This window comes from Euleptes europaea, chromosome 1, assembly GCF_029931775.1.
Source record: "Euleptes europaea isolate rEulEur1 chromosome 1, rEulEur1.hap1, whole genome shotgun sequence".
In the NCBI taxonomy this organism is placed as follows: domain Eukaryota; kingdom Metazoa; phylum Chordata; class Lepidosauria; order Squamata; family Sphaerodactylidae; genus Euleptes; species Euleptes europaea.
The window spans coordinates 31,881,878-31,897,405 of NC_079312.1; the positions used below are offsets into that span (position 1 = coordinate 31,881,878).

A 15,528-nucleotide genomic window follows, 5' to 3' on the forward strand; every position below is an offset into this window, starting at 1 on the left:
GGCGCTGTTCTGGTCTGCTTGGGTGCGTGGGTTGCCAGCCCTCAGTTGTTCTTGGCTGGCACTAGGCGGCGATGATCCTAAGCTTTCCTTCTATGCTGATGTTGGGATCCTGATTCCCCACTCCCTGGTTCTCTTTTGGCCTCTTATACTCCAACTTACAACAGGGAGATTTTCCTGATTTGCAAAGGGGTAGCCGTCTGGTGCTTGGACCTCGTTAGCTGTCTGAGCTGTATGGGGCTCCAGTGACCGTGGCGTGCTTTGCTTTCAGGGAGCCAGAGACTTCCTGCCTCAATGTCCTTGTGGGCTAGGTTAAAGGCCAGGAGTTACTTAGAGGAGAAGTGAGCTGAATGCTGTAGACATTGCAAAACAGGAGCATGCAGACTAAAACCTTTTAAACTGTTCAAACTGCAGGGAGATCTGTTTCCCCCACCCTTTCTTCAGCTAGTTGGAGAGGGTAAGCTGGAGACATATACAAATGCAAATCGGCAATCTCCTTGCAATTCACATGCTGACTAGACCAGCTTCAAGCACAGGAAAAATGTCCTTTTAAAATCCAAGCCGTTTGCATGGGCTGAAGCAGTTTGCAGAGCAGGCATGCAAGTTTATGAAGTTAGTTGATACAGTCTGTCTGTATAAATCCAAAATATCCGTAGGCTCTTAATAGTCACTGTTTTTTCACTGTCTCGTCCAGCGCCTGGAGCTCGGCCCCCAGGCCCCTTTTGAGTAGTGACAACAGAACTCTTAATGTCCAAAATATTACATCTTTATTATTTCTTCACATAAATGCATAAGGATTAATCTCTCAACTCACACATCGCTGAACAGGAAGTAGATGCAGAACATATCTAGAGTCTTTGAAAAAACAGATGAATTGGGAGCCTCCTTTCTCTTCTGTGGTCACGGTAGAACAAAGGATTTCAATTTACCCGGGCCGGAGGGAATTGTGGGAAGAAGAAGCTCTGATAGCCAATTAGTGTGCAGTTCAGAAACATCTGACCTAGTGTTGGTCTGGACTACATTTCCCACGATTCTAAGTCTTAAAGGGCTAACTACTACAAACATTTTCTATGTAACATTTTGCTTTCTGCTGGGGCAGCACACTGGGTATAAGTCTAAAACATATAAATAAATACATAAAACAAATGGATTAGATGGTGTCTTGTTCTCTACTTCCTGGAGATTCTGCAGAGTCAAAAGATGATAATTTAGGTGCTTTTTAAAAACCAATCAATGTTCTCATTAGTTTCCATGTTTCCACTTAATGACCTACATAGTACTGCATGATAAATTCTTTCCAGGAGCTCTGCTAGTAGCTCCAAAGCTACCCTGAAAGCTTTTTGTTGAAAGCTGGGAAGAAAGGTGGGTTTTGAATTTTAAAAAATTGAAACCAATTGTCCTAGGGTCCTATCTTTGGAGACCAAAGAGGCACCAAGGGTGAGGGTAGCAGTAGAATCATAGAGTTGGAAGGGACCACCAGGGCCATCAAGTCCAACCCCCTGCACAATGCAGGAAATTCACAACTACCTCCCCCCTCCACACCCCTAGTGATCAGAAGATGGCCAAGATGCCCTCCCTCTCATCATCTGCCTAAGGTCACAGAATCAGCATTGCTGACAGATGGCCATCTAACCTCTTCTTAAAAACCTCCAGGGAAGGAGAGCTTACCACCTCCCGAGGAAGCCTGTTCCACTGAGGAACCGCTCTGTTAGAAAATTCTTCCTAATGTCTAGATGGAAACTCTTTTGATTTAATTTCAACCCGTTAGTTCTGGTACGACCTTCTGTGGCAACAGAAAACAACTCGGCACCCTCCTCTATATGACAGCCCTTCAAGTACTTGAACATGGTTATCATATCCCCTCTCAGTCTTCTCCTCTTCATGCTAAACATACCTAGCTCCTTCAACCTTTCCTCATAGGACTTGGTCTCCAGACCCCTCACCATCTTTGTTGCTCTTCTCTGGACACGTTCCAGCTTGTCTACCTCTTTCTTAAATTGTGGTGCCCAAACCTGAACACAGTACTCTAGTTGAGGCCTAACCAGAGCTGAGTAAAGCGATACCATCACTTCGCGTGATCTGGATACTATAGTTCTGTTGATGCAGCCCAAGACTGCATTTGCCTTTTTAGTTACAGCATCACACTGCTGACTCATGTTCAGTGTTTGGTCTACTAAGACCCCAAGATCCTTTTCACACACACTATTGCTCAAACAAGTCTCCCCCATCCTATAATTATGCATTTGATTTTTCCTACCTAAATGCAGAACTTTACATTTGTCTTTGTTGAAGTGCATTTTATTAGTTCTAGCCCATTTCTCCAGCCTGTCAAGATCATCCTGCATCTTGGCTCTGTCTTCTACCGTATTTGCTACCCCTCCCAATTTAGTATCATCTGCAAATTTAATAAGCATCCCCTCTATTCCTTCATCCAAATCATTTATAAAGATGTTGAAAAGTAAAGTAATGCTGCCAGATTATTATCATGAAACCTGGCAGGACTGAACAACGGATGATCAATTCTTAATTACTGGAGACCCTAAAAAATCTTAACTGTAAACATTTTTATTGACTCTTCAGTAAGTAAGAATTTCAGCTGCAGGGGAACGTTGTAAATGAGGGAGAAGATTAAAGGATTTCCCCCCCTCCTACACAACATGAATTTTGAACAACCGAATATGCTGAGTTAGGGCTGTGCACCTGTTTTGAGTTTGGGTTTAATAAACCCGGAATTTTTTTGAAAAATCTGGAGAAAAAAAAACCCCGAATCCTGATATTGACTTTTTCCGGATAATAAAATATTTTTGGATTTATTAAACCGGAATCCAAAAAATACACAGTGCAGAGCTGAACACTAGACTTTGGAGGCGGCAGGCAGCACAGAACTAAAAGCTGGGTTCAGCGTTCAGTTTTGTGCTACTTGCCGCCTCCGAAGTACAGGACTTTGGAGGTGGCTGTGGGGGTGAGGACTCAGCCAGCAGGTAACTGAGGGGGAGAGGGAGGGGGGGGGAAATGTCGGGGGGCCAAAGAGGCCCCAAATAATGATGAAAAAATTCGGCATTATTCAGGATCTAATCTTTGGCTCCTTTTAATTGCCCAAACAAAAGTAAATAAGTGACTTGGAAAATGAAGGTTCATTGTTGAAATCTGGTTAAGTAAAATGGGTTTTGAATTTTAAAAATTTGAAGTCCGTTGTCTTGGGTCCTTTCTTTGGAGACCAAAGAGGCACCAAAGGTGAGGGTAGTGGTAAGGTAATGCTGGCAGATTATTATTATGAAAGCTGGCAGGATTGAGCAAGGGATGAGCAATTCTTAATCACTATAAAAATCTTAACTATAAACATTTATAATGGATCTTCAGTTATTAAGAATTTGAAATGCAGGGGAACGTCGTAAATGAGGGGGGAGAGAAGATCAAAGGATCTTCTCCCCATACACAACATGAATTTTGAACAACTGAATATTGGTATGAGTATAAAAATAAATAAAATATGTTGACAGCAGTTTGGGATGTTGGTTGTCAGATGCCAAATGATCATGTTTTATTCTCATGCCTGGCTTAGGATACTGTGTTATGGATTGAAATTTAGAGTTTCAATGCAATTAAAGTGTAACTATGATATTTCAGGTGTGGCTGCTAGTGTTTAGCACCATGGAAAGAAGATGCCCCCCCCCCCCCCAGATGAGGCTCCTGGAGCTGGGAGCTTCAGAATAAGTCTGAAAACACAACACTGAAAGATCAGCCTTTCTTCAAACTTTCAAATTCATTTATTTATTTTTAAAAAAACATGACATCGGTTTATTTGGCTGCTGCTTGATTTGTTCACAGGGTATCCTCTATTCTAGCAAAATATACAATTGCTCATTGATTCACTGAGTCATAAACCTCCCCCACCCTGCAGAAAACAGAAGTGACATTTATTTCATCTCTACTCCACCTTTCTCACAAAGACTCAGTTTAATTTGTATGTGAGCTCTTGAGATTTCATGCAGCCAAACACAGCCAATCTCTCTCTCTTTATTGTACAGTATGTTAGTGATGTAGGAAATGAGTTTTTGTGGGTAATCATTGTTTTCCAGGGACAGCAATAAACACTTTAGGTACTCAGTATGTGGGTCCTTTTATACACAATGAATATTACCAGGGATACACTGCTTGGAAACAATGGTTGTTGGGTGGTCTGAGCCAATTCTGCATAATCTAGAGTGCAATTTGGGAGGCTACATTCAGATGTCATGAACAGATCGTGTATGTGTTGGGCATGAATCTTGTTCACTGCCATGCTGGCATCCCCCCGCCCCCACCTGTGCACCACACAGAGATTGAAGATGGGAAGTCTTCAACTAGCTCCAATGGATTGTGACATTCAAATGCAACTTCACAGAGGTCTGTTTCCTTCCCATTAATCTGGATGCTTAACCACAGTATAATCTGGATTAAGAAATCACAACTATTGGAAAGACAGTAATTTAAGCAAATGAGGGCATCTGCATTTGTACATCTCAACTAAATTTGAGACTTAGTGCAATGTACCAGGGGAGGAGAGAGAAGGCATGTAAGCCCAGCCATGGGGTTTTCAAGGCAAGAGACGTTCAGAGGTGGTTTGCCATTGCCTGCCTCCACGTCACGACCCTGGTATTCCTTGGAGGTCTCCCATCCAAGTACTAACCAGGACCAAGCCTGCTTAGCTTCCGAGATCTGATGAGACTGGGCTAGCCTGACGTACACAGCTTTGAAATTAATGATGAAGATGCCTTATACTGAATAAAAGTGTTAGTTTATCAAGCACAATGTTGCATAGTTCTGCTTGCAAGGAAAGTTTGAACATGCAGCCTACAACATTTGTGGTGTACCATTCAGCTAAGAGATACAGCCCTGCCTTGAGGGGACCTCTTCCAGCATGGTGAAGAGATTAACAGCGGCTGACTCTAATCTGGAGAACCGGGTTGGTTCCCCCACTCCTCCACATGAAGCCTACTGGGTGACCTTGGGCCAGTCGCAGTTCTCTCAGAACTCTCTCAGCCCCACCTACCTCACAAGGTGCTTGTTGTGGGGAGAGGAAGGGAAGGCAATTGTAAGCTGCTTTGACTCTACTTAAGGTAGAGAAAAGCGGGGTATAAAAACCAACTTTTCTTCAGGCAGAGTAACAGAGGCAGTTGGGGGCTGTTTGGAGGCAGACATATTTCTTCTGTCCCAAGGCAAGCTCTTAAATCATGGCTGTGGAGGTATTCAGAGAGACTTGAAGAGAAAAGATGAAGGGTGCCTCAGAAGGCAGATTCTATGGTCTATTATAGATTCTCAGTGAAATCACTCCCTGGATCCTCCCTCCACAGGTACTACCCCCAAATCTCTAGGAATTTCCCAGGTCAGAGTTGGCAACCCTACCTCTTATGATTCTGTCTTTTTTTTTTTTTTGGCCTATCTTCCCATTCACCAACCTCATCCCCCAGTTTCCCCTTACCAGCTTTGGTCTTGCCACTTTCTGCATCAGCACAAAAATCACTTCAGCTTTCAATGAAACTCTTAAAGTCCCCTGGAAAGCAGTCACCCCAACTCTTCCCTTTATCTCACAGTCCAGTGTTTGAAAAATATTTGTGCAACTTGACACCACTCTAGCTCTATGTTATAACTGGGCATGTTCTTTTCTTTCAGAGTTGACCAGCTCTAAGCAATGTTGTAAAGGTTCATATTATGATTGAAGTCAACCACATCCCACATCCCAGTAATGATGCTAAAGAGAGACACGACGTATTCCCTCCACATCTCCTAAATGATTGGTGGATGCCATTGCTCGTGCTGGACCTTTTGTTGCTTAGATACACCATGGCCATTTATGCTTGGTAATTAGCAGTACGTTCCAGGCTGAAGTGCCCCGCATATTTTTGTCGAGTTTTTCACGCTGAACCATCATTCAGGACGTGACTGTGAAGCCGGCATGTACCTGCTTTGCATTTCTTAAGAGCCCCTTTAACACGACCTTTTGTATTTGCTCCGTCCCCGCACTGAAGCATTTACTGAAGAAACCATGAAAAATCACAAACGCAGCTTGGCTATGCAAATGACCATTGCCAATGGCTTTGCAAACGAAGGAGCAGGCGAGTGTGGGGGTGGAATTTCTCCTTTTGCATCGCGATTGTGAATAGGCATTTTAAAGGTCGCATTTAAAAAAAAGAGCTTTGAGCGAGCATCAAATTGACCCTGCATAAATGGCCTATAAGTCATGCAATTATAGAGGGATGTGCTTTAGCAATTAGCCAGCACATTCCCAACTGGCAAGTTTTTCCCTTTTTTTGCTTTCCTCCCGGGTTTTTACAACAAACCACTCTAAGGGAAAGATTAGCCTACCACCCTCCTAGATTTTACTATAAGTAGCAGAAATGCCCGGCTGTTTAACTTCTTGGAATCCTTGCATATAATGATGTCCATAGCTCTTTGTGTAGCATCTCCCTCTCCACAGTGCCTCTGCTGAGAGCTCATGCTATATCTCGAGGGGTTAGACAAAGATTAATAAGGAGCAGACAGGGCTTTAACGTTGTCCAAATACTCGAGAAGAAGGGTATGTATTGTAATTACAATTCCCCGCTTCCTTTGCATTTTCTTGTTTGAGTACTTCTCCTGCGTAAAACACCCAAGCTCTGGCTGTATACTCTTTCGTGATTATGAAAAAGCCCATGTTGGGGATTTCTACTGGAACAAGCATTAACAAACAGTAAGTAGCCCCAAAGACATAACTGTGAATGTCCACCATATACAGAGATGCCAGTGTTAAAGTATTGGAACCAGCAGAAGATCTCAGCTGATGCTACGCAACTTTCTCTGCCCCACTTAGTGTTGATGTCCTCCTCAGGTTTTCTTTGACCTTAATAAATTCAGGTGCACTTTCTTCGTGCTTCTCTTGTTCTCTCTCCAACTGAAATAAAGGAACACAGAACAGCAGCAACATTTGTTAATAAATCATTTACTTCAGAGATCCATATTGCTTAGAAGGATCATCTCCCTCAGCTCTTTCTCTTGGTCCAATCCTAAACAGGACTTTATATCTTAAAGAAGCAAGGGTCAGGCCTGAACCTGATTTGGCAAACAAATAATGTGAACTCCTTGGATAATGATTTTGTTTATTAACTTGGCTACAAGTATGGCTCATACCAAAATTTAATTAAGGAATAGTGGCTTCGATCCCTTGGAACATTTCCACGGACAGAAGGAATTTCCATCAGCAAAGTGGAGTGGTCTGGAAGATGATGGACAAAGGCTCTGCAAGCTCCCTAGGAAGTTCTTCGAGCACTCTCGGGTGCATTCTGTCTGGCCTGGGGGATTTGTACTCATCCAGTGCAGCCAGGTGCTTCTCAACTACCTCTCTGTTCGTGTCACCCAGCAACCTGGATGCGGTGGCTTGCCTACTATCATCTTTAGATGAGCCCATTCTCTTTTTCAGGAAAAAAATGAGGTCAAATAGGCATTGAGCCTTTCTGCTTTCTCTCTGTCTTCTGTCAGTTTTTCTCCATTTTCACCCAACAGTGGGCCTATGGCCTCTTTACCCTTGCATTTGCTCCTCACATTCTGTATCTAAAGAAACTTTTCTTGTTGTTTTGGTAGAGAGCCTTCCTGGCCAGCATCAGCTCCATTTGAGCTTTGGCCTCTCTGATGGCTGACCTACTGTGCCTAGCAACCCGCAGATACTCATCTTTAGAGGTATGCCCTTTCCTCAATTTCTTGAACATTTCCTTTTTCTTCCTTAGCGTATAATGGAGTTCTCAGTTCATCCACATTGGCTTCTTTGATCCCCTACCATATTTTTTTCTTGTTGGAATAGTGAGGGCTTGAGCTTGCAAGAGCTTTAGTTTTAGGAGAGCCCACTCTTCACTTGCTCCTTTCCCTTCCAGCAGCCCTGCCCATGGAATGATTCTCATCAAGCCTCTGAGTTTACTAAAGTCTGCCCTATCAAAATCTAACAGACGCGTGTGGCTACGAACTTCCTTGGTCCCCCATAACAAAAGGAATTCTAGGAGCACATGGTCACTTCCCCCTAAGGTCCCCACCACCTTCATATTATCTACCATCTCTTGCCTGTTGGTCAACATTTTCCCTCAATATTAATTTAACCTATAAGGTACGTTTTTGGATACAGTAAAAGCAAGACGTAGTCATCCAAGAGCAGTTGGTCACATGTATATGATCTCATCTGTTATTTGGTGATATCCTGTTCCAGATACGAAAAATCACCTGCTTTGTTCAGTTTAAGTTAGACAGGACTATTTAATAATGCCACAAACAACATAAAAACATAAAATAAAAAAGACCTTGGCTTTAATTTGACTGTGTTTTAAAACACTCAGTATATTAACATGATTTCTCCGTCCTTGGAGAAAACAGGCACCCAACATCACCAATATCCATTCCATTGAACAACCATAACTATCCTCCCTCTTTATAAACCCTTCTGCTTCCCTCTCAAAGTTTTTTCCAACTATACACAACACTTTTCTTTAGTTGCCTTCCTCTTAAAACACTTTTAAGTGTGCTGCAAAGGGGCAAGTGTTTTTACCTTATAAGCATTTTCAGACTGTTTCTTTTCTTATAAAGTTTGATACAGTTCACAAGACTTTGCTTTTTAAATTCCAAACACTTTGACTTGGCCCTTCCCCCTGCGTTCAGCAAGAGGGCTGGTTTAGTCAGAGTTAACTTAAAATTCCATATTTTTTTTAAATTTTGTTTTACATTTTAAACTTTAAAGAAAGAAAGGATCTTCTGTTAACAAAACAGTGTTGCTGGCTTGATTTACGACCAGTCTGATAAAAAAACCTAAAGAGAAAAAAGAACAGAAAAGCAAGAAGGTTTAAAGAAACACTTTAAAGCAGAGAAAGGAGGGGCATGGGGGATCCTTTCTCTTTCAGTCTCTTCCTTAGAAAGATAAAATTGGAGAAAAATGAAGACAACCAAATTACTTTTTTCCCAGCAAGGAGCAGATTTATAACAGAAAAAAACACAACAAAACCAGACTACTCAAACAATTTGATTCCCTTTTGGCAACACAGTTTCCTTTTACACCCCCAACTCTAAAAAGGAAAAGAAAGAGAGTGAGGGAGGGGGGACTCCTTCTAGCCAACGCCGTCCATTATTCCAGGCTGGCCCCATAAAAATAAACACGTTAACATTTGTCAAATAATCACATAACCCTTTATAGAATACTTCACAGAAAGAGAGGACATACAACAAATCACGCTGGACAAGACAAAACACAAAACTACTTTCCCTTTTCTAGGCATTTTCTTGTTTCAGTGCCCTGGAGGCAACTGGAAAAATTCCGGATCAGCACAGGATTCCACAATCCCGGCTCTGGCTACTGCTTTTCCCATTGATAATAATAGACCATTGGCTGAATCCTCTTACAGGCCCCATTACCATTCCAAATGTGCACCATGTAATCCAATGGCGTCCCACTGAATTGCTTGGTAGCCCGATTCCCCATTGGCAGCGTTACTCCCTTGCCTTTTACCCATAAAAAGGGCTTACTGGGAGCCAGTCCTGCCAAATGGCCGTTTCCAATTCCCTTCCGCGGATTTCTTACCTAAATTCCGTTGCTTCTCCTGAGTTGGTTTTTGAAGAGGGCCTTCTGCTATTCCTGCTGCCTGGAGAGACTGGAGATACAAAAGTCCCTGAGGACCGGCAAAATCGCCAGGGTGCACCTTCCCCTGGTATTTTGTCACTGCAGACCCCTCCAGGAGAGCTAGGGCAGAAAAGTCACCCAGTGGTCGCCATTAAACTGTTGGAAATAAAAAGATTTATTTTTTTAAACAGATTTAAATTTTGAATAAAAAGAAACCCAACCTCAGGATTGAAAACAAGAGATTTTTAATTATTTTCTGCAGCAAAAAATAATGAGAGGAAAGATGTTAGCCAAAGGCCACAGAATGAACCTTTTTCTCTAACAAGCTCCTCCTATTTCTTAATCTTTTATACTTTTCTCCAAAGTTCTTTGTTCCAAGAGGATTTGAATATTTCCTCCTCTCAAATCCACCCTAACTCTGATCTCATTTTTGTGGTCACATGTATATGATCTCATCTGTTATTTGGTGATATCCTGTTCCAGATACGAAAAATCACCTGCTTTGTTCAGTTTAAGTTAGACTGGACTATTTTCTACTGGCTTATATAAATAACCATAGCTTACAAATATAATAGAAAAATAACATTTTTCTAATATGTGTAAGCTCCTGACCCTTCGAACCAGAAATCACCACAGAGTCATATAGAATCCAAGCAGATGGCTTTTACTGGTCAAAAAGGCAATACAGTGCATACAGGGAACTATGGCAGCTATGAGAGTCTCACTAGCCGAACGATAATATAAGGCAGTAAATGGCGGGAGATTATACAACATCAGCATACACAGACAGAGTCAACTTTCCCAGGAGCAGTATTCCCAGGCCTTGGTATGTGTGGTCGGCCTTGAGGCTAGACAGTACAGTACCGACACAGAAACAATACTGAAACCGAGATAGCAGCCTGACATCCTGCTCCCCTTAAGGCCCCCTCCCAGTCTGTAAGGGGGATGGTCTGTCCGGGTAGGCAGTGTGAAAGGCATCGATTAGTTTGGGGGCGGAGACATCTCGTGCGCGAACCCATTCGTCGTAGGCAGGGGGGAAGTGTTTCCAACGGACCAAATACTGTAGGTTTCCATGGTGGACACGGGAGTCAAGGATTTTGGAGACTTCGAAGTGCTCTTCCCCCCCCCACCATAATGGGCTGTTCGGGGGGCGGATCGGGATGCCATTGTGGAGAGGCCGTATGGGGCTTCAGGAGGCTAATGTGGAAAACGGGATGCACACGCCTCAGGGTTTTCGGGAGAGCTAATTCCACCGTGACAGGATTTATGACCCGAGTGATCGGGAATGGGCCAATGAATTTAGCATTGAGTTTAAGGCACGGACGGGTGGAACGTAGGTTTTTGGTGGAAAGATAGACCAATTTACCCACTCGCAGTTCGCCCCCGGGGGAACGATGTTTATCAGCTTGTGCTTTGTATTTGCGCTTGGCTCGGTCGAGATTGCTAACAAGCCAAGGCCAAGTGGTACGGAGGGTGTGTGCCCAGGAAGCAACATCAGGATCTCCCTCCCCCTCCACATTATTTCTGGGAGTAACAGGACCAAAATCCTGACCATACACTGAATAGAATGGGCTAAAACCTGTAGATTGATGTACAGCATTATTGTAGGCATATTCTGCAAAAGGTAACAGTTCTACCCAGTTATCTTGGTGGTAGTTAACATAACAGCGTAAATAACATTCAAGGACAGCATTTACACGTTCAGTTTGACCATCGGTTTGAGGATGGTATGCAGTAGACAATCCTTGTTCAACCCCTACCAACTTGAGGAATGCTTTCCAAAACTTGGAAACAAAGCCACTGCCGCGGTCACAGATTATTTTGCGCGGAAACGAATGCAATTTGAAGATATGTGTCACGAAGAGGCGGGCCATTTTTTGAGCAGAGGGGATCCCTGCGCATGGAACCAAATGGATTTGCTTGGAAAACAAATCAGTAACAACCCATAATACAGTCTTTCCCCCGCTGAGAGGGAGATCAGTCATAAAGTCCATAGCAATTACTTCCCATGGTCTGTTGGGTGTTTCTAGAGGTTGCAGTAGCCCCAGGGGTTTGCCTTGAGATCGTTTCACTGTGGCGCAAACAGGGCAGCTGCGAATAAAAGAGTCAACGTCGGAACGCATTCCCCCCCACCAAAATTGTCTGCGCAATAAATGGAGAGTTTTTAGGAATCCAAAGTGTCCAGCCGTTTTTACTCCATGAGCTAAGTGTAAAACGTCCTTTCGAAGTGCCTTGGGCACATACAATTTAGAGTCTTTGTACCATGAGCCTCCTTGTTCTATTACCCCAGGGGGTAGGGTGTGAGTGGAGCGTTCAGAAAGGCAGTGGTCCCGAAGGGTATTTAAAAAGGATTCGGAGATGGGAACCTTGGCGGGAACCCCCCCCCCTGGCTATAGTAGTCTTAGGACCAGTTATGGGGGTAGTGCTTACGTGCGGTGGTGCGCAGATTGTAGGCGGTAGGGTAGCCGGTGGGGTTGGAGGAGTGGAATCGTCGGTTCGTTGTTGTTGTGAGGGCGGTTGGGTAGCCGCTCGGGTTGGAGGTGCTGGAGAACTGGATCTGGGATGCTGTTGCTGAGATCGAGTTTGCACGGCCAGTACAGGAAGGGCTCCCCTTTGCGTAGGGTTGAACAGAGAGTCAGTTGGTCTCTCGAGTTTTACCGGGTATTGTGGCAACCGGGAGAGGGCATCTGCGAGAACGTTTTGCTTCCCAGGAACATGCTTTAGGACGAAACGAAACTGAGCGAAGAATTCAGCCCAACGTTGTTGTTTTGCTGATAGTTTATGGGACCCCGTGAGGGCAGCTAGATTCTTGTGATCGGTCCAAACCTCGAAGGGGATATTGGACCCCTCTAAGAATTGTCTCCATAGAGTCAGAGCATGGCCGCTGCCTCTTTTTCCCAAATGGGCCAGTTCAATTGTGCGTGCGCAAATTTTCTCGAAAAGTAAGCGCACGGGTGAAGGAGGCCATCCGGACCTTTCTGGAGGAGGGCCCCTCCCATAGCTACATCGGAGGCATCGACTTGCACAATAAACATTTGGTTTGGGTCTGGGTGCTGTAGTACGGGTTCGGATGTGAAGAGGCGTTTGAGAGCCACAAACGCGGCTTGGCATTGATCAGTCCACAGGATTTTTGCGGAGGGTAAGGTAGCTGTGTTTGCTTTCCCTTTGGTTTTTAGTAGATCAGTAATGGGTAGGGCCACTTGGGCGAAGTTAGGAATGAATCCTCGATAAAAGTTCGCAAATCCCAAAAACTGTTGCACTTGCTTGCGGTTGGTGGGAGGAGTCCAATCGAGAACGGCTTGGACTTTGACAGGGTCCATGCGAAGACCTTGGTGGGAGATTATGTATCCTAAAAATGTGAGCTGGCTTGGATGAAACTCGCATTTAGCCAGTTTTGCAAAGAGTTGGTGGTCGCGCAGGCGCTGCAGAACTTCTCGGACTAGAGTTACATGCTCTTCCATGGTTTTTGAATAAATAAGAATGTCGTCTAAATAAACCACCACCCCGCAATACAGCAAGTCATGAAGGATTTCGTTGATGAGTTGCATAAAGACCCCCGGGGCCCCTTTTAATCCGAACGGCATCACGAGGAATTCATACATACCGAAACAGCTAGAGAAGGCAGTGAGGTGCTCATCCCCTTTGCGGATGCGGACTCGGTAGTAGGCTTCCACCAAGTCTAACTTGGAGAATACCCGGCCCTCCTGTAACTGTCCCAAAATATCAGATATTAATGGGATAGGATAGGCGTTGGTTTGGGTAACCGCATTGAGTTTCCTGAAGTCAATGCATAGACGAAGGTCGCCCTCTTTTTTTCGGACAAAAAACGCGGGGGCCGAGTTCGGGGCATTCGATGGGCGAATGAACCCTCTGGCGAGGTTTTTGTCAAGGAAGTCCCGGAGAACAGTGCGCTCGGAAGCGCTCATAGGGTAAATTTTACTTTTGGTTAATGTGCAGTCCTTGACCACCTCAATTGTACAGTCCGAGGCCCGGTGGGGGGGTAAGGTATCACATTCTTTAAGGTCGAAGACATCCGCAAAGTCTCGGTATACATTAGGTAGGACTGGAAGTGCTGGGATATCGGAGGCCAATGCTGGGACGGGCGGATATAACAGTGCAAAGTTCTGCCGGTGCTGATCGCACATGGGGCTGGCGAAGGAGATAGTGTTTGTTTCCCAGTTAATACTGGGACTATGTCCTTTAATCCAGTTAATACCCAAGACCACTTCAAAACGGATAGGGGCTATAGTGAAGTCTATTTGCTCCCAGTGGGAGCCAATTCCCATTGCCACCCCTATGGTGCGGTGATCAACTGGACCCCCCTGGAAATGGCTCCCGTCCATTTGTGCAAATTGGACAGGGGCGGGTAAAGCCTCAGATTCGGCTCTGAGTGCAGCAAAAGTGGCTTCGCTTATGAGAGTGCGACAGCAACCGGAGTCGATTAGTGCTTTTACGGGTAGTTGTGGGCCACCGTTAATGTGTTGTAAAACTGCATCCACGTAGACGGTGGAGTCCACTTCTTTGATTTTGGTAGGAGCATTCGGTTTAACAGGAGGATCCTGAGAGGTCTGTGGAGACGCTCCATTCACCACAGACCGGTGTCAAACTGGAGGACCATCCAGTCAGCTGCTTTACCTGTCAGAAGGGAAGCTACATAACGCACCCGGCTATCTTCCGTGGGGAAAAGTTGTCCTTGTTCTCGCACATAACTGTCCACTTGATGCAAGAAACAAGGCAAAGTCTCGAGCGATCCGTCGTACGTAGTCCTCAATTTAAGTTGCTTCCAAGGGCCGGGCGCAGGTTGGCCCGGTTGCACGGGTGGTCCGGGCGGAGGAACAACGGGAGCTCCGGGAGGCAAGGGTGGAGCAGGCACATTAGCGGGTGGTTGGGGTGGCTGGATGGGCACCCCCTGACCTGGTATCGGAACGGGCTGTGCTTGGGCTATCAGGGTTTGTTGTAATTGCCTGTTATCCTGAAGCATACGTTCCATTAGTTCTTGGAGTTGATCAACACGGTCGGAGAGCTCCCGATTCTGGGCTCGTAAGAGGTGAACCTCCTCACTTGGGCCACCAGTGAGATGAGGTTTACTGGTCCGGAAGCTCGTGGCCCATTGAGAGCTATCTCCATAGAGATCCTCGTCTTCAGACTCTCCTGAGTCTCGACGTCGGTCAGCCAAACGGCGTGCGCGTTGGGTCGCGCGCGACGGGACGAACGCCGGGGAAAAAGACAGACCTGATAGCCCTTGTGCAGTGTCCTTGGGGCGCGTATCCATTCTCGCCCGATCCCTAACCCTTGCTGCTGCCGCCTTGGCTGCTTCAGCAGCCTCTCTCTCTCTTGCGACCTTAGCCGCTTCGGCGGCATCCTTATCCGCAAGAACTTTGGCGTTCTCAAGTCTTAGGGCAGCCTCCGCCGTAATGCGCGGTAAAAGTTCTGTTTCCAGGAGTGAGAGTATGGGGTCGGATTCCCCGCCCAGCAAGGGTTGTATTCGAACCGCCAGTGCAGGTGCATCGGCTCCAAAAGTCGAGGTCAAAGCTTGAGCCAAGGTGGCGACCGGGGTGTCCTTTGTACATTCCACAAGGAGAAGAGCGGTGCGAATAGCGACTCGCTTGGCTTCAGCCTGACAGCTGGCCGCATCCGGGACCAGGGAAAAACCCTCCGGCGGGGCTCCTGCCATGGTAGAACTAGAGAAAAGAGCCTCTCGAGAAATAAGATTATCCAAAAGTCCAGTTAGTACTTGTAAATCCTCAGTTGCCAACCGGGCATCGTCCAGTAATTGATCCAAGTCTTGAAGATCTAAACGAGTGTCAGTATCCTCCGACGTCAACATCCAGAGAGTCCCTTTAAGAGATTGCCACTGGTCCTGTACCAGTCCTCTCAAGCGGCAAACCTCTAGGGTAGTTCTGAAGAGTTCAGCGACTATGTCC

General features: G+C 45.4%; 1 protein-coding gene across 1 annotated transcript in view; it reads right to left on the bottom strand.

Annotated features, from left to right (window-relative positions):
* Positions 1-6,609: 6,609 nt before the first annotated feature.
* Positions 6,610-15,528, bottom strand: part of FAM107A (family with sequence similarity 107 member A) — a 58,669-nt gene continuing 49,750 nt past the window's right edge. Inside the window, exon 5 of the mRNA XM_056863630.1 lies at positions 6,610-6,907. Coding sequence (XP_056719608.1) covers positions 6,800-6,907 — 108 coding nt within the window. The 3' untranslated portion in view covers positions 6,610-6,799. The remainder of the gene's footprint in view (positions 6,908-15,528) is intronic.